Source organism: Symphalangus syndactylus, chromosome 16 (assembly GCF_028878055.3).
Source record: "Symphalangus syndactylus isolate Jambi chromosome 16, NHGRI_mSymSyn1-v2.1_pri, whole genome shotgun sequence".
Classification (NCBI taxonomy): Eukaryota; Metazoa; Chordata; class Mammalia; order Primates; family Hylobatidae; genus Symphalangus; species Symphalangus syndactylus.
The window spans coordinates 55,096,495-55,116,006 of NC_072438.2; the positions used below are offsets into that span (position 1 = coordinate 55,096,495).

At 42.6% G+C, this 19,512-nt stretch overlaps 1 protein-coding gene across 1 annotated transcript; it reads left to right on the top strand.

Annotated features, from left to right (window-relative positions):
* The first annotated feature begins 13,279 nt into the window (after window positions 1-13,279).
* On the top strand, window positions 13,280-19,401 carry SLC10A4 (solute carrier family 10 member 4). The gene is made up of 3 exons (XM_055245868.1): window positions 13,280-14,088; window positions 14,869-15,079; window positions 18,299-19,401. The coding sequence occupies exons 1-3, from the start codon at window positions 13,499-13,501 to the stop codon at window positions 18,809-18,811; spliced, it is 1,314 nt and encodes a 437-aa protein (XP_055101843.1). The 5' UTR covers window positions 13,280-13,498; the 3' UTR covers window positions 18,812-19,401.
* The last annotated feature ends 111 nt before the right edge of the window (window positions 19,402-19,512 follow it).

Consider the following 19,512-nt stretch of genomic DNA (forward strand, 5'->3'; position numbering starts at 1 on the left):
ATTTAATAGCTCTTATAACCAGCTAGGTGAGGAGTGTTGTTGGAAAGGACTGGAACAGGGTCTTGGTGTTGTACTTTCTCTTTTCCCCTCTCATCTCCTTTAATTCAGCTTTTATTTTTGGCTTTATTCTCCCAGGCTGGGTGACATCATAAAATGAACCATAGTTAGTAGCAGTTTCTGAGCTCACAATTTCCCAACTTCTTAACTAGAGAGGAAAGTGCTCTTCCCCATGGCTCTTATTTAAAAAAAAGTGGGGGGAGGAGCCAAGATGGCCGAATAGGAACAGCTCCGGTCTACAGCTCCCAGCGTGAGTGACATAGAAGATGGGTGATTTCTGTATTTCCAACTGAGGTACCTGGTTCATCTCACTGGGGAGTGCCAGACAGTAGGTGCAGGACAGTGGGTGCAGTGCGCCGTGCGTGAGCCAAAGCAGGGCAAGGCATCACCTCACCCGGGAAGCACGAGAGGTCAGGGAATTCCCTTTCCTAGTCAAAGAAAGCGGTGACAGATGGCACCTGGAAAATCGGGTCACTCCCACCCTAATACTGCGCTTTTCCAACCAGCTTAAAAAACGGCACATCAGGAGATTATATCCCACACTTGGCTTGGAGGGTCCTACACCCAGGGAGTCTCGCTTATTGCTAGCACAGCAGTCCGAGATCAAACTGCAAGGTGGCAATGAGGCTGAGGGAGGGGCGCCTGCCATTGCTGAGTTAGTTGTTTGATTAGGTAAACAAAGTGGCCGGGAAGCTCGAACTGGGTGGAGCCCACCACAGCTCAAGGAGGCCTGCCTGCCTCTGTAGGCTCCACCTCTGGGGGCAGGGCACAGACAAAAAGACAGCAGTAACCTCTGCAGACTTAAATGTCCCTGTCTGACAGCTTTGAAGAGAGTAGTGGTTCTCCCAGTACGCAGCTTGAGATCTGAGAACGGGAAGATTGCCTCCTCAAGTGGGTCCCTGACCCCCGAGTAGCCTAACTGGGAGGCACCCCCCAGTAGGGGCGGACTGACACCTCACATGGCCGGGTACTCCTCTGAGACAAAACCACCAGAGGAACGATCAGGCAGCAGCATCTGTGGTTCACCAATATCCGCTGTTCTGCAGCCACCGCTGCTGATATGCAGGCAGACAGGGTCTGGAGTGGACCTCTAGCAAACTCCAACAGACCTGCAGCTGAAGGTCCTGTCTGTGAGAAGGAAAACTAACAAACAGAAAGGACAGCCACACCAAAAACCCATCTGTACGTCACCATCATCAAAGACCAAAGGTAGATAAAACACAAAGATGGGAAAAAAACAGAGCAGAAAAACTGGAAACTCTAAAAATCAGAGCACCTATCCTCCTCCAAAGGAACGCAGCTCCTCACCAGCAACGGAATGAAGCTGGATGGAGAATGACTTTGACGAGTTGAGAGAAGAAGGCTTCAGACGATCAAACTACTCTGAGCTACAGGAGGAAATTTGAACCAATGGCAAAGAAGTTAAAAGCTTTGAAAAAAAATTAGATGATGGATGACTAGAATAATCAATGCAGAGAAGTCCTTAAAGGACCTGATGGAGCTGAAAACCAAGGCACGAGAGCTACATGACGAATGCAGAAGCCTCAGGAGCTGATGCGATCAACTGGAAGAAAGGGTATCAGTGATGGAAGATGAAATGAATGAAATGAAGCAAGAAGAGAAGTTTAGAGAAAAAAGAATAAAAAGAAATGAACAAAGCCTCCAAGAAATATGGGACTATGTGAAAAGACCAAATCTACATCTGATTGGTGTACCTGAAAGTGACGGGGAGAATGGAACCAAGTTGGAAAACACTCTGCAAGATATTATCCAAGAGAACTTCCCCAATCTAGCAAGGCAGGCCAACATTCAGATTCAGGAAATACAGAGAACGCCACAAAGATACTCCTCGAGAGAGCAACTCCAAGACACATAATTGTCAGATTCACCAAAGTTGAAATGAAGGAAAAAATGTTAAGGGCAGCCAGAGAGAAAGGTCGGGTTACCCACAAAGGGAAGCCCATCAGACTAACAGCTGATCTCTCGGCAGAAACTCTACAAGCCAGAAGAGAGTGGGGACCAATATTCAGCATTCTTAAAGAAACGAGTTTTCAACCCAGAATCTCATATCCAGCCAAACTAAGCTTCATAAGTGAAGGAGAAATAAAATCCTTTACAGACAAGCAAATGCTAAGAGATTTTGTCACCACCAGGCCTGCTCTAAAAGAGCTCCTGAAGGAAGCACTAAACATGGAAAGGAACAACCGGTGCCAGCCACTGCAAAAACATGCCAAATTGTAAAGACCATCGAGGCTAGGAAGAAACCGCATCAACTAACGGGCAAAATAACCAACTAACGTCATAATGACAGGATCAAATTGACGCATAACAATATTAACTTTAAATGGAAATGGGCTAAATGCTCCAATTAAAAGACACAGACTGGCAAATTGGATAAAGAGTCAAGACCCATCTGTGCTGTATTCAGGAAACCTATCTCATGTGAAGAGACACACGTAGGCTCAAAATAAAGGGATGGAGGAAGATCTACCAAGCAAATGGAAAACAAAAAAAGGCAGTGGGTTGCAATCCTAGTCTCTGATAAAACAGACTTTAAACCAACAAAGATCAAAAGAGACAAAGAAGGCCATTACATAATGGTAAAGGGATCAATTCAAAAAGAAGAGCTTACTATCCTAAATATATATGCACCCAATACAGGAGCACCCAGATTCATAAAGCAAGTCCTTAGTGACCTACAAAGAGACTTAGACTCCCACACAATAATAATGGGAGACTTTAACACCCCACTGTCAACATTAGACAGATCAATGAGACAGAAAGTTAACAAGGATACCCAGGAACTGAACTCAGCTCTGCACGAAGTGGACCTAATAGTCTACAGAACTCTCCACCCGAAATCAACAGAATATACATTTTTTTCAGCACCACACCACACCTACTCCAAAATTGACCACATAGTTGGAAGTAAAGGACTCCTCAGCAAATGTAAAAGAACAGAAATTATAACAAACTGTCTCTCAGACCACAGTGCAATCAAACTAGAACTCAGGATTAAGAAACTCACTCAAAACCACTCAACTACATGGAAACTGAACAACCTGCTCCTGAATGACTACAGGGTAAATAATGAAATGAAGGCAGAAATAAAGATGTTCTTTGAAACCAACGAGAACAAAGATACAACATACCAGAATCTCTGGGACACATTCAAAGCAGTGTGTAGAGGGAAATTTATAGCACTAAATGCCCACAAGAGGAAGCAGGAAAGATCTAAAGTTGATACCCTAACAACACAATTAAAAGAACTAGAAAAGCAAGAGCAAACACATTCAAAAGCTAGCAGAAGGCAAGAAATAACTAAGATCAGAGCAGAACTGAAGGAAATAGAGACACAAAAAACCCTTCAAAAAATTAATGAATCCAGGAGCTGGTTTTTTGAAAGATCAACAAAATTGATAGACCGCTAGCAAGACTAATAAAGAAGAAAAGAGAGAAGAATCAAATAGACGCAATAAAAAATGATAAAGGGGATATCACCACCAATCCCACAGAAATACAAACTACCATCAGAGAATACTATAAACACCTCTACGCAAATAAACTAGAAAATCTAGAAGAAATGGATAAATTCCTCGACACATACATCCTCCCAAGACTAAACCAGGAAGAAGTTGAATCTCTGAATAGACCAATAACAGGCTCTGAAATTGAGGCAATAATCAGTAACTTACCAACCAAATAAAGTCCAGGACCAGATGGATTCACAGCCGAATTCTACCAGAGGTACAAGGAGGAGCTGGTACTATTCCTTCTGAAACTATTCCAATCAACAGAAAAAGAGGGAATCCTCCCTAACTCATTTTATGAGGCCAGCATCATCCTGATACCAAAGCTGGGCAGAGACACAACAAAGAAAGAGAATTTTAGACCAATATCCTTGATGAACATCAGTGCAAAAATCCTCAATAAAATACTGGGAAACCGAATCCAGCAGCACTTCAAAAAGCTTATCCACCATGATCAAGTGGGCTTCATCCCTGGGATGCAAGGCTGGTTCAACATATGCAAATCAATAAATGTAATCCATCATATAAACAGAACCAAAGACAAAAACCACATGATTATCTCAATAGATGCAGAAAAGGCCTTTGACAAAATTCAACAACGCTTCATGCTAAAAACTCTCAATAAATTAGGTATTGATGGGATGTATCTCAAAATAATAAGAGCTATCTATGACAAGCCCACAGCCAATATCATACTGAATGGGCAAAAACTGGAAGCATTCCCTTTGAAAACTGGCACAAGACAGGGATGCCCTCTCTCACCACTCCTATTCAATATAGTGTTGGACGTTCTGGCCAGGGCAATCAGGCAGGAGAAGGAAATAAAGGGTATTCAATTAGGAAAAGAGGAAGTCAAATTGTCCCTGTTTGCAGATGACATGATTGTATATCTAGAAAACCCCATCGTCTCAGCCCAAAATCTCCTCAAGCTGATAAGCAACTTCAGCAAAGTCTCAGGATACAAAATCAATGTGCAAAAATCACAAGCATTCTTATACACCAATAACAGACAAACAGAGAGCCAAATCATGAGTGAACTCCCATTCACAATTGCTTCAAAGAGAATAAAATACCTAGGAATCCAACTTACAAGGGATGTGAAGGACCTCTTCAAGGAGAACTACAAACCACTGCTCAATGAAATGAAAGAGGATACAAACAAATGGAAGAACATTCCATGCTCATGGATAGGAAGAATCAATATCGTGAAAATGTCCATACTGCCCAAGGTAATTTATAGATTCAATGCCATCCCCATCAAGCTACCAAAGACTTTCTTCACAGAATTGGAAAATACTACTTTAAAGTTCATATGGAACCAAAAAAGAGCCCGCATCGCCAAGTCAATCCTAAGCCAAAAGAACAAAGCTGGAGGCATCACGCTACCTGACTTCAAACTATACTACAAAGCTACAGTAACCAAAACGGCACGGTACTGCTACCAAAACAGAGATATAGACCAATGGAACAGAAGAGAGCCCTCAGAAATAATGCTGCATATCTACAACTATCTGATCTTTGACAAACTTGACAAAAACAAGCATTGGGGAAAGGATTCCCTCTTTAATAAATGATGCTGGGAAAACTGGCTAGCCATATGTAGAAAGCTGAAAGTGGATGCCTTCCTTACACCTTATATAAAAATTAATTCAAGATGGATTAAAGACTTACATGTTAGACCTGAAACCATAAAAACCCTAGAAGAAAACCTAGGCAATACCATTCAGGACACAGGTATGGGCAAGGACTTCATGTCTAAAACACCAAAAGCAATGGCAACAAAAGCCAAAATTGACGAATGGGATCTAATGAAACTTAAGAGCTTCTGCACAGCAAAAGAAACTACTGTCAGAGTGAACAAGCAACCTACAGAATGGGACAAAATTTTTGCAACCTACTCATCTGACAAAGGGCTAATATCCAGAATCTACAATGAACTCAAACAAATTTACAAGAAAAAAACAACCCCATCAAAATGTGGGCAAAGGATATGAACAGACACTTCTGAAAAGAAGACATTTATGCAGCCAAAAGACATATGAAAAAATGCTCATCATCACTGGCCATCAGAGAAATGCAAATCAAAACCACAATGAGATACCATCTCACACCAGTTAGAATGGCGATCATTAAAAAGTCAGGAAACAACAGGTGCTGGAGAGGATGTGGAGAAATAGGAACACTTTTACACTGTTGGTGGGACTGTAAACTAGTTCAACCATTGTGGAAGTCAGTGTGGCAATTCCTCAGGGATCTAGAACTAGAAATACCATTTGACCCAGCCATCCCATTACTGGGTATATACCCAAAGGATTATAAATCATGCTGCTATAAAGACACATGCACACGCATGTTTATTGCGGCACTATTCACAATAGCAAAGACTTGGAACCAACCCAAATGTCCAACAATGATAGACGGGATTAAGAAAATGTGGCACGTATACACCATGGAATACTATGCAGCCATAAAAAATGATGAGTTCATGTCCTTTGTAGGGACATGGATGAAACTGGAAACCATCATTCTCAGCAAACTATTGCAAGGACAAAAAACCAAACACCGCATGTTCTCACTCATAGGTGAGAATTGAACAATGAGAACTCATGGACACAGGAAGGGGAACATCACACACCGGGGACTGTTGTGGGATGGGGGGAGGGGGGAGGGATAGTATTAGGAGATATACCTAATGCTAAATGACGAGTTAATGGGTGCAGCACACCAACATGGCACATGTATACATTTGTAACAAACCTGCACGTTGTGCACATGTACCCTAAAACTTAAATAATAATAAAACTAAAAAAAAAAAAAATCACAGGGAAGGATCCCAATTGGCCAGGGTGGATCACGCTCCACCTCCAAATCAGTCACTGAGGGTAAAATGTTGGTTCCTGGCATCACACTGAATGCAAAATTTAACTTTCACAAATTCAACTATGAGAATTAAATGAGGGAAAAACAAAAGAGAGATTGCATCAATGATATGTGAGCCAGGAAATATGAATCTGCAGCTACCAAGGTCAGCCTCAACTCCCTGTGCTTGCCATAGCCTGAGCATCTGGAAGAAAGGTCAGAGGGTTCTTTCTTATACTCTGACCCCAAAGCCAGCCACTCCACCTGGAAATCAGCTATTCCCATACTGGGGAAAGAATGTCATTGTGGCATTGATGAAAAAAGATTATTTTATTGTTATAGGTATTTAAAGGATTTTCAAGGGCAAATATACTTACTTATAAATGAATTTCTCCCCACAAACTGATAATAAAATCTAAGCCCTGCTTAGGGCTACCTTGAACTCTTATTAAGAGGGGCTCAGAGTGGATATGGGAGGCTTATCCCTAAGCTATCACTGATAACTCCGAAGTGGGGTCATGAAGGAAGGGAGCAGCTTCCATTTGGACTTTATGGTAGGAGCCATTGGAGGTGTGATTCCTCCCAAAAGGGAGGACATATTTCCCGGAAGAGTAGGGCAACAGTGCTGGGAGCCAAATAATTGAGATAAACAACATTGAACTCACTACAGAGGCGTCCACCGAGGGTATCAAGTGTCTCTAAGTGCCCTCCTCCATTTTGACATTCATGGGTCCACTTCCCCTCAGCTCCTCCCTGTGGCTCACCTCATGGCTTCCTGGTCCCATTGAGAGACCAGGATCACTTTTGTCATTGTCCAATTTACATTCACTTCATTCCCAAAGTACTGCCTGCTCTAAGGTTCTTGCGTCTCAGTGTTCCTCCCACTCAAACTGTTATTCAGCTACAAAACATATTTACCTCCAATACTGTGTTGCCCTCTCCACACAGAACCAGCCCAAAATTCCCTAGGGGACAAGAAAGGGCCTCAACCCACGCTGCCTCCTCTTCACCAATCCCCAGACAGCATCCCTAGCCCACACTTGTGCACCTCCTCTTTGCCCACCTAGTATATTTCTTGGAATTTAGGGTTCACTTCCTAAATGCATGGAGATCTTAGTCCCTGGAGGTCACCATGCCATCTCAGTTTTCTAACAATCATCTGTCTCCAGGTAAGATGGCCAGGTGAAATATTTGAAACATCTTTATACTAAAAATATATTTGTTGTTCATCTGAAATTCAAATGTAACTGAATGTCTTGTATTTTTATTTGCTATGTCTAACAACTCTACTAGTGAGGCTTCCATATATATGACCTCTGCCTGGCTGGTCCACCAGGCCACCAGACTTTCCTGAGCAGGTTTTAATATGCTTGAGTTCACCATGAGTAGACAAGCCAGGCCCTCACTGATTTAGAGTATCCAGACTTTTGTGCCGAGTGTATAAATGTAATATTGGGGATTAGTAAGTGTCTTAAGAGTGGTATACTTTTTGGACACAGAAAATAATCTTTGGTTTTATCCATCATTAGTTATTAAAGAGTAATTAATGTTGTTAGAAATGGACTTTTTTTATTCTGTAAAATATACTTAATTATATAAAGCAAGTAGAATCAACAGGCCATGTTGCTTTTAGATACAAATCAGCTAAGAACAATATTCCAGTCAGCTCTCCTGTTTGACGGATCTCTATTAAAAGCAAACCTTCCAGCTTCCTTTCAACAAAAGTGGCCAAAACAAACATGTCTGTACAGAAGTCCCCCCTTATCCTCAGGGAATATGTCCTAAGACCCCAATGGATGTCTGAACCTGTGGATAGTACTGAACCCTATATATATCTACTATGTTTTTTCTATAAATACATACCTCTTACAAAGTTTAATTTATAAATTAGTTGCAGTAAAATATTAACAACAGTAACTGGTAATAAAATAGGACAATTTTGACAATATGCCAGCATCACTACTGTTGCACTTTGGGGCCATTATTAAGTGAAATAAGGATTCCTTGAACACAAGCACTGGGATACTGAGACAGTTGATCTGATTACTGAGCCTGCCTACTCAGTGACTAATGGCTGCCTGTCTACACTACCTACCCATTAGTCACTAATGCCAGGCACCTGTAATCCCAGATACTCGGAAGGATGAGGCAGGAGAATCGCTTGAACCCGGGAGGCAGAGGTTGCAGTGAGCCAAGATCATGACACTGTACTCCAGCCTGGGCAACAGAAGGAGACCTGTCTCAAGAAAAAAGAAAAGAAAACAAAAAGGAATGCAAAAATCCTCCATAATCCAGTATATTTTGGCCCAGTCTTTTTGAATGCAGCTAGATAAGTACTTTTAAAGAAACTGGGGCCAAGAGCCACCCTGCAGTCTGCTATGACCATGCCTATGAATAGCCACTGCACTCCAGCCTGGACAATGTAACATCTCTAAAAGAATTTTTTTTTTTTTTTTTGAGACAGAGTCTTGCTGTCGCCCAGGCTGGAGTGCAGTGGCGCGATCTCGGCTCACTGTAGGCTCCGCCCCCGGGGTTCATGCCATTCTCCTGCCTCAGCCTCCTGAGTAGCTGGGACTACAGGCGCCCGCCACCACGCCCGGCTAATTTTTTCGTATTTTTAGTAGAGACGGGGTTTCACTGTGTTAGCCAGGATGGTCTCGATCTCCTGACCTCGTGATCCGCCTGCCTCGGCCTCCCAAAGTGCTGGGATTACAGGTGTGAGCCACCGCACCCGGCTCTAAAATAATTTTTGCTAACAAAATACAAAAGAAAGAAATCAACGTCAAACTGTACATAACTTGCTTTTTTCACATAAAAATATATCATGAAAATTTAAAATAGTTGCATAGTATTTATTTTATTATGTAAATAAAAAACAATTTACTCAACCAGTTGCATACTGTTGGATACTTAGGTTGTTTCTAATTTTTCTTCTACCAGTCTTATTGTTGTAAGTAAATTGTCTGCAAGTCAGATGATTTCTGTAAATAGGCAAAATACATAATTTATAATAAAGTATCTATTATTAAACTGAAAAAGTTCTATCTCACTAATAGTTAAATAAGCACAAAATATGAAACTTTTAAAACAGCATATTGACAAAGATTCTTAAGGTAGCAGTATTTACTTCTGGAAATGCAATGGAAGAAGCCCTCAAACACCTTTGAGGGTGCTGAGGTACTGAATACAACTTCTGTGAACGCTTATTGCTTTTCTGCCTACTCAACATCCATTTTTCCTCTTTCTGTTAACAGCACCCACTATTCCTCTGCGGAATCCCTTCCCCAAATTCGAGTTGATGTGTCTTGAGTGGGGATGAGACCACTCCCTTGCTTGAGTGAAAGCATTCCATCCTATGGCCACAATGATTGGTTGAAGGATGGGTACACTTCTCTTGACTATTTTCTATTTAATTTTTTAATTTAATTACTTCTACTTTTAAAAAGCCTTCTAGCTTCCTTTCAAGAAAAGTGGCCAAAACAAACATTAGCGTACAATAGTTCTCCCTTATTAATCCCAAGTTAACCCCAGGACTTTTATGAGAACTCCTGGAAGTAGGTGCTGTCTTTCCGTGATTGTTTCTGTGGTAGGATATATCCAAATTGACTGTATCCTTGCCACTGTAACATAACAGCATATATCTGAATCTTTTCCAGTACTGAAAAATGGCATCTCATTGCTTCAATTTAATTGCTCTGGATATTAGTGAATGTGACTATTTTCATAAACATGCTGGCTGCTTGCATCTCTTTTGTGATCTTGTGTCTATTCATGTCATTTGCCTCTTTTCCTATAAAATAACACAATAAAACTTTTATAAATTAATCACAAATTTTCTCTTAATTTCTTAAATGATGTTTTTACTGAACAAAGTTGAAAGTTTTTATGTATCCATATCTACTGAGCTCCCCATTATGACTCCTTCTGTTACTTTTTTGCTTAGAAAAATTTTCCATATCCAAAGATGAGATAAACCCTTGCCAATCTTTTTCTCTAGTATTTTGTTGCATTATTATTATTATTATAGTTAACCCTTTAATGTACTTGGAATTAGCTTTGGTATACACTGTGCCACAAAGCTCTAAATTTATTTTTCCCCAAATAGCTAGCTTAATTTCATCTTCCTTCCTTCCTTCCTTAATTTTTTTTTGACACAGTTTGCTGTCACCCATGCCTGAGTACAGTGGCATGATCATGGCTCACTGCAGCCTTGCCCTCCTGCGCTCAAGCGATCCTCCCACCTCAGCCTCCCAAGTAGCTGGTACCACAGGCATATGCCACCATAGGCATGTGCCACCATGTCTGGACAATTTTTGTAGTTTTTGTAGAGACAGGGTTTCACCATGTTGTCCAGGGTGGTGTCAAGTTCCTGGGCTCAAGAGATTTGCCCACCTTGGCCTCCCATAGGCGTGAGCCCCGTGCCTGGCCATATTTTCTAAGTACTATGTTATCTCTCCCTTTTACATATTCTTTCCCCCTTGGGAAAAGAATACTTCACTTCACCAGTGTCACCACATCAATGTCATCACACCTGCAGAATGGGCTTAATCCTAATCCTGGGGTTTTCTCATACATAGTGAGGAAGATGAGAAAGAAGGGGAGGCCAGAGCACCTGTTTTCTTTACAATGACAATCACCCCATCAGCAGGAGTGACATCAGGTCTGTAGGGCCCAAGAATCCCCCAAGATTGCAGGTGCAACATGCCCCATGATTTACAATCCCAGCCCATCATCCCCTTCTTTTTTGTTTTTTTCAGATGGAGTCTCAGTCTGTCATCCAGGCTGGAGTGCAGTGTCACGATCTTGGCTCTCTGCAACCTCCACCTCCCAGGTTCAAGCAATTCTCCTGCCTCAGCCTCCTGAGTAGCTGGGACTACAGGCACACACTACCATGCCCAACTAATTTTTGTCTTTGTAGTCCAGATGGGGTTTCACCATGTTGGCCAGGCTGGTCTTGAATTCCTGTCTTCAAGTGATCCGCCTGTGTCAGCCTCCCAAATTGCTGGGATTGCAGACAAGAGCCACGATGCCAGGCTCTTTTCTGTTTTCAGTCTTCGCCCATTGCACAAGTTGTCTCCCAAGTCCCTCCCTAAACTCTGGGAGGAGGTAGTTGGATGAATTGAGTTGGTCTGCCTCTAATTACTGCTTATTTAATGTGATTGTGAATTTTAATATCATTAACACGGTGAGGGATTCTGAGGCAAATAGGAGTGGTGCCTGCACAGTTGGCTTCAGTTGGATCCTTTGCCATTTGTGTTCTTGGCTTATCTCATCCTGTGGTTTCAAGGCTGTGAAGGCTCAGCAGTGCCTTCCCTCCTTATCTTGTCTGTTTCTCCACACATCTTCCCTGGGTCTACTAATGTAATGGTTGGGTAGCATGGATGATTGTATATCTGAATATCTTTCTTTTTACCTACATAAGCTGACATGTAAACTTAAAATATTTTTGGTCACAACCCACTTCCTTCAAAGCTCTACAGAGCTCACTGAAGTTTTTTTTTTTCTGGGTTTAGTGTTTTGGAAAAGTGTAAGGGTACATTATCCTCCTAAATGCTTGCAAAAGCTCTGCCCTCATGGAATTTACAGTCCAAAGGAGAAAAAATAAGTTATTTGTGAAGCAGAGTGGAATATGCTTTGCATTTAGTCTTGCTTTTCATAGTCTCCATCTTCATGAGATTTGGGGAGGAGGAAAGGCTCAGCCCACCCTTGGGTAATAGAAGTCACTCTGTGCCAGGACAGGAGTTAGGGAAAAGTTTCCAGATAGAAGAATTCACTATATCTTGGCTCCTTGTGAAAGCAACCCTGGGCTAAGACTGAGCCTTGATTTCATTCTAGAAATTCCTGTTGGTTTTCACAACTCAACTATCACTTTATGGTCACCCCCAGGGAGCTAGATGCCTCCTCAACAGGCCCCACCTGGTTGGTAAGCAGAGAAATTTTCCTTTCTACATGCCATCTAGTGACTGACTTAAAAGTTGTTGCATCTCCATTCCTAAGAGCTCTGCTTTTGATTTGTTTTGGGATAAACCTGTCTCAAGCAGGGAATCTCAGCACTTTATTTCTTTTCAGTCCTTTAATCCTAATGCCAGGGCCTTACTCATAAAGCTTCGTAAATCTGTGGCCACTGAAATACCCTCTCTCCGCCTGCCAATAACTTCTTAAACACACATTTTTCATGGAAACTGTTATTAGCCAAGCTCTTCTCTGCCCTCTTTAGGGACACATCACTGTGCAGATTCAGCCAGGTACTTGTGGGTTCGGTTGATAAGACTCAGAATTCCTCGTGCCTCAGTTTCCTCGTTTGTAAAAATCGAGCTTATAAAAATGGTATCTATCTCACGGCTTTGCTGTAAGAATCGAATGAAATAATGCACACTCACTTGCACAAAACCCGCTATATTATTATTACATTCTACTTTAAGACTGAACATGAAAATCATGCAAAAAATTGTTTGCAAATTCAAGGCAGATATTGTGTCATGCTTACTAGAGAATCGCTCATATTAAGTCAAGCACCCCTCTTAGGGCTGCAGGCTATAGGAACAGTTTCTATGGTCTATGAGCGTGCATCGTTGAGGTTATCCACCCAGCCCCTCCACTTTGTGTGTCTGGGTCTCCAGATTTCATTATAAAGAGGCAGAGCCCATCAGAGAACTTGATCGGCAGCCAGGAACGGTTTTTTCCTGCTCTGGTCCTTTGTCAGGTCTTTGTTCCGCCCCTGGCTGCATTCTAACAGAACCACTTACTGGCGATTCACAGGAGGGGACCGGGCGGCGGGGCGGGGCCTGCAGGGCGCGGGGCTGGGGCGCGGACCCGGCGCAGCGATTGGGTTCACCCGGGGAGCCGCGCTGCGCGGAGTGCCAGGCTGCGGGCGGCGGCAGACCCGGGAGCGGAGACCGGCCCGCCGCCCCCGACGCCGCCGAGCACGTCAGCGGCGCGCAGCCGGGGCTCGGAGACCGACGGGCAGAACGACGGGCGGCGGCTGCGGCGACCGCAGGACGGAGAGAGGCACGCGGCCGGAGGGGACCAGAATCCGCAGCTCGGGCCGCGCCATGGACGGCAGCGACAACGTGACCCTGCTCTTCGCCCCTCTGCTGCGGGACAACTACACCCTGGCGCCCAATGCCAGCAGCCCGGGCCCCGGCACCGACCTCGCCCTCGCCCCTGCCTCCAGCGCCGGCCCCGGCCCTGGGCTCAGCCTCGGGCCGGGTCCGAGCTTCGGCTTCAGCCCCGGCCCCACTCCGACCCCGGAGCCCACGACCAGCGGCCTCGCGGGCGGCGCGGCGAGCCACGGCCCTTCCCCGTTCCCTCGGCCCTGGGCGCCCCACGCGCCCCCGTTCTGGGACACGCCGCTGAACCACGGGCTGAACGTGTTCGTGGGCGCCGCCCTGTGCATCACCATGCTGGGCCTGGGCTGCACGGTGGACGTGAACCACTTCGGGGCGCACGTCCGCCGGCCCGTGGGCGCGCTGCTGGCCGCGCTCTGCCAGTTCGGCCTCCTGCCGCTGCTGGCCTTCCTGCTGGCCCTCGCCTTCAAGCTGGACGAGGTGGCCGCCGTGGCGGTGCTCCTGTGTGGCTGCTGTCCCGGCGGCAATCTCTCCAATCTTATGTCCCTGCTGGTTGACGGCGACATGAACCTCAGGTACAGATCTGTCTATTCCTTGGGCATCTGTCTCATCCCAGACGCGCGTTTACGGCCGTGGGCTCACGACGAAGGACAGAGGCAGTGGAGGGGTTGGAATTAGGCGTGGAGGAAGGAGGAGAAAAGGAGAGGAAGATGACGCCCGGGCTCTAGAAGTCAAGGCCGACCTGCAGGTTGTGCTGCTGGGGGAGCGAGCTAGACGGCGAGGGGGCTGCTCCAAGGCTGGGATTCCATGCGCAGCGCGGGCCCTTCAGCGGGGTCCCTCGCCGTCCTCCCCGAGCGTCGGGCTGGCAGCGCAGGTCGTTGTCCAGTGCAAGACAAAGAGAAGGGGCAGTCTGAACTAGAAATCGCCGGCAACCTAAAAGTAAAATAGGGCTACTGGCCCGTCAGAGAAAGTAATCTCACAGAGAGGGCAGGATTGTTGAGTTCCACCAACAAGTAGCAGTCGGCAGCTTTACCATGGCTTACCTTGCAGGGGTCTTGCAAGGAAGAACGCTCCTTCCCCTCAGCATCATCCAGGCTCAGTAGACTTGATAATGTCGAGGGCAGCAGTACCGAGACAGGGGGCTTGTTTTTCCTCCCTGCCTTGGATTCATATTCCATTGGTGTTAGACGTGCTGCTCTCTTGGCACTCTCCTCGGATGATGTAGGTTCTGCCCAGACTTCAACCCCGGGACTTGCAGTCTCCCCTTTCCACCTCTACTCAACATACAAGAAAAAGGTTGGCTGGCTGTTTGACTCAAAGCTCGTTCTGATTTCCGCCCATTCCCTTTTCTGCAGCATCATCATGACCATCTCCTCCACGCTTCTGGCCCTCGTCTTGATGCCCCTGTGCCTGTGGATCTACAGCTGGGCTTGGATCAACACCCCTATTGTGCAGTTACTACCCCTAGGGACCGTGACCCTGACTCTCTGCAGCACTCTCATCCCTATCGGGTTGGGCGTCTTCATTCGCTACAAATACAGCCGGGTGGCTGACTACATTGTGAAGGTAAGGCCCCTCTTCCCTTTCCATACTAGCTTGGAGAGCCCTTGATCTCTGACTCACAGCAGAAATGTTAGGAAGTTTGGAGAAGGCGGAAAGGAAGAAAAGGACTTGGAAGTAGTTGCATGGATAAACTTTTTTTTAAAAAGTTTATGCTACGAAGATAACTTCCACTTTTGGAATTCCTAGAATGATAGCTTTAATTAAGACACAGCTTAATCAAAACCAGCATAAGAGAACTATCAGTACTCATCGGAAGGAAACAGATCATAGCGGGGTGAGGAAGATGACAGTGTAATTAAATGGCAACATATTTTCCACTAATTGTGTATAATTAAACATCAAAGCAGATTAAATAAAATTACTTTAATAGAATTGGTGCAGTATTTTACAAGTGCATGGCTATCTTTTCAAAAATGGAACTCTAATTCTGAGAAACTCTGTAGTAGGTTCCTTTAACATTTCATTAAATTTTTAAAAGTAAGTTGATGCTAATAGGACAAAAAGTAATGGAAAAGTTACATTGTAGTAATAGAACACACAAAATATTGGCTTTAAAGCACAAAATAAAATTGGGTCCTGGATAAATAATGGAGGTTATATTGACCTTACTAAATGTGTTTCTTTTTCTTTCTCCACTGCAATATTTTATATGGCTTCTAAAGCTAGTGAAAAGATGGGGGATTTCTATAATTTGTGCAATATTTCTCCTAAGGCTTTGATTTTTTAAAAAATGAATGCTTTCTGTAGCAGTAGAGATTTTAGTAGTTTAGTAGATTCTAGTAGTTGACTGGAGGAAAAAAATCTTTGTAAAATTAAGTTGTCTCTGAAAATTCAAAAACAGTAGTGAAAAAGAATAAACAATGACCAGGATGCTGACTTCAGGTAATTAATCAAATAAAATACGTAACTATTACTGCAAAATGCACAGGCAAATTCCTTTAGACAAATGAAGAGAAAAAGAGCAACCCTAATGTTTCAATTATGTAGATTCAAGAAGACATAATCTTTTGTTTTACTTATTTTCTAAAGTAATCTGATTATATAGAGTCAGCTTTTATTAATATGAAAAGTAGAGAGTTCTTTTCTGTGCATATATCCAGCCTTGAGTAAAAGAAATCCTGCTCCATAATAAACATGTATATGTGAATGTAAAAATATATGTGTACATGTAAATATGCATATATTAATACCTGTATAATACCTGTAATAATATACTCATAGATACTCTTGAGATGCATTAAGAACTTGTTAATCTTAATCATTAAGCTAATGCTATTAATGTGATGGCATTTACTATAAAACCTTAGGAAGTCCAAAAGAAAGTCAATCAAATTACCTATTTACACACCAAAAACAGAAGAAATATATTTAATATAAATGTATTAATAAATTAATGTATTTAATATTTAAATATAATAGACATCAATAAGATTTGCTACCTTTGAATTTAAGGTTAACCTAGCCCTATTCTTTAATTAACACACTATTAAGAAATGGTTTATATAATTGTTATACTTTTGCAAACACTTCAAAATGAGCATTCAATGTCAATACTTGCCCAAATGATTTAAAATAGTTCTAAGGGACTTTGGAGCCAATATTTCAAAGTGAAGAAATCGGACTGTTTGTCAGTGCTTTCAATGTGACATACTTTGAAATGGTATGCTTTTACATGTAATAGCTTGGTTTCTGCCAATTGTGCATCTGTAGTATCTGTACCTTATATAATAATTATTGCAGCATCCTCTAGGGTAGAATTTGTGACCAGCTCAGATAAATTTTAAATAATTTTTTAAGAGTGTAGAGTTATGCCAGTCCCAAAGACTGCAAAAGGGATATCCCAGCTATCCAGGGAACCAGAAGCAACATTTAAGCTGTTCTCTCTGGATCTAGTTTCCTTCCCCTGCCCACTCCTCATTAAAGAAAAATAATAAGTTAACTATCAATATGAAGGAGAACTAGGAGAGGAATTTTTAGATTTCCGCCTTACAATTCATACAGCCTGTTTTATTTGAATGAGTGAAATGTACCAGTCAGAACATCAAGATGACACGTTTTATACAGAAGTCAGTTGTACTGTATCTAAAATCCATCTATTGTAACAATACCTAAGCATCATTAGAGACTTACAGATGGGAGGTTTCTCATGAACAAATAAAAAAGGGGAAAGTTGCCAAATTGCAAAGAATTTTTCACATCTTTATTTACATTTTTTTCTCTTACATAATCTAAGAGTAGGTAATTGTTTCAATATTGCAAGCAATCCTCTGCAATGTATTTTGAGGGTTAAAAAGATCACACGCTGAGCTTCAGACATTTTAATCAAGTTTCACAAGTTTTAACTCATGTAAAATGAGAACTAATTTCTTATGGAAAACATGGGGTTCAGTTCAGGGAAAGTAAATATCCACTTGTCTGCTCTAATGATCAGACCATACCTGGGGTATTAGGTTCAGTTCTAAATGTCCTGTTTTTAAGAGGCACATTCACATATGAAACACACGCTCAGAACAGTCAGGAGACCAAAACAAACTTATGTGATGGAGGCTTTAAGTCTGGGGATGATCTGCCTTCCCCTGATAACTGGTTTTTAAGCTTTTGAAGAGCTTTTTTTTTTTTTTTTGTGAGATGGAGTGTCGCTCTGTCAGCCAGGCTGGAGTGCGGTGGCGTGATCTCTGCTCACTGCAACCTCCACCTCCCAGGTTTAAGCAATTCTCTGCCTCAGCCTCCCAAGTAGCTGGGATTACAGGCATTCGCCATCACACCTGGCTAATTTTTGTATTTTTAGTAGAGACAGTGTTTCACCATCTTGGCCAGCCTGGTCTTGAACTCCTGACCTCATGATCCACCCACCTCAGCCTCCCAAAGTGCTGGGATTACACGTGTGAGCCACCGTGCCTGGCTAGAAAAGCTGTTTTTTGTTTGTTTTTTGTTTTTGAAGAGCTGGTCTTTGTTGCTCCTGAGAGCCTATATCCAACTCAATGGCTAGAGGTTATAGAAGGTAAATTGTCCCTCGACATAAGGACAAGCCTCCAAACAATCAGAGCTGCCCAATGTGGCTCTGGATGCTTCCTGAAGAGGTGGCCTGCCCATCTTCAGAAATATTCTAAGGTCTCCATTTTGTGTTGGAGAGCATACTAGATGGGTGTTTTCTTCCGTGAGCTTAGGATTCTCTCGCCTGAGCTCATCTTCAACCATCTCATTGTAATTTTCTATTACTAGGTTTCCCTGTGGTCTCTGCTAGTGACTCTGGTGGTCCTTTTCATAATGACCGGCACTATGTTAGGACCTGAACTGCTGGCAAGTATCCCTGCAGCTGTTTATGTGATAGCAATTTTTATGCCTTTGGCAGGCTACGCTTCAGGCTACGGTTTAGCTACTCTCTTCCATCTTCCACCCAACTGCAAGAGGACTGTATGTCTGGAAACAGGTAGTCAGAATGTGCAGCTCTGTACAGCCATTCTAAAACTGGCCTTTCCGCCGCAATTCATAGGAAGCATGTACATGTTTCCTTTGCTGTATGCGCTTTTCCAGTCTGCAGAAGCAGGGATTTTTGTTTTAATCTATAAAATGTATGGAAGTGAAATGTTGCACAAGCGAAATCCTCTAGATGAAGATGAAGATACAGATATTTCTTATAAAAAACTAAAAGAAGAGGAAATGGCAGACACTTCCTATGGCACAGTGAAAGCAGAAAATATAATAATGATGGAAACCGCTCAGACTTCTCTCTAAATGTGGAGATACACAGGAGCTTCTATCTTGCTGAAATATTGCTTCATATTTATGGCCTGTGGTAGTGCACATGGTTAACATAAAAGATAACACTGGTTCACATCATACATGTAACAATTCTGATCTTTTTAAGGTTCGCTGGTGTATTAACCAAACGTTGTCACAAATTACAAATCAATGCTGTAATATAATTTGCACCTGGAATGGCTAACGTGAAGCCTGAATTAAATGTGGTTTTCAGTTTTTACCATCACCAATTTCTATGACTGTTGCAAATACAGAAGCTAGTAGAAAACAGGGTCTTGGAAATGTAGAATTTTGGCGCACTATGAGGAAAAACAAGCTATCTTTGTAAAGCATAATTGAGTTTAATGTAATTGTTGTAAAAAAAAAAAAAGTGTGCTTGCTCTACTTAAAATTCCTGACAATGTTGAATTTTGACCTGTATTCAGAAAAATTCCAAAACAGGTCAGTTAAATAAGGAAACATAGTATTTGTCAAACCAGTATCAGAGAAAAGTTACATTAATGTATTTGATTACTTGATCTGGTATCTACTTATTAATGAATAATCAACATTTTTCTAGTGGACAAGCCATGTTCTTTTCGACTGGTCTTCTGCATTTATGTAAACACACCCCAAATCAATTTATCTTTTGTAGGAATGATTTGGTTGGGAAATTTTTCAGAACCGCTCTGGAG

Excerpts from the sequence above, each read along its gene's own strand:
- SLC10A4 (XM_055245868.1), top strand. The coding sequence starts at position 13,499 with ATGGACGGCAGCGACAACGTGACCCTGCTCTTCGCCCCTCTGCTGCGG. Across the intron at positions 14,089-14,868 it reads GACGGCGACATGAACCTCAG|CATCATCATGACCATCTCCT; the intron begins GTACAGATCTGT and ends CCTTTTCTGCAG. Across the intron at positions 15,080-18,298 it reads TGGCTGACTACATTGTGAAG|GTTTCCCTGTGGTCTCTGCT; the intron begins GTAAGGCCCCTC and ends TTCTATTACTAG.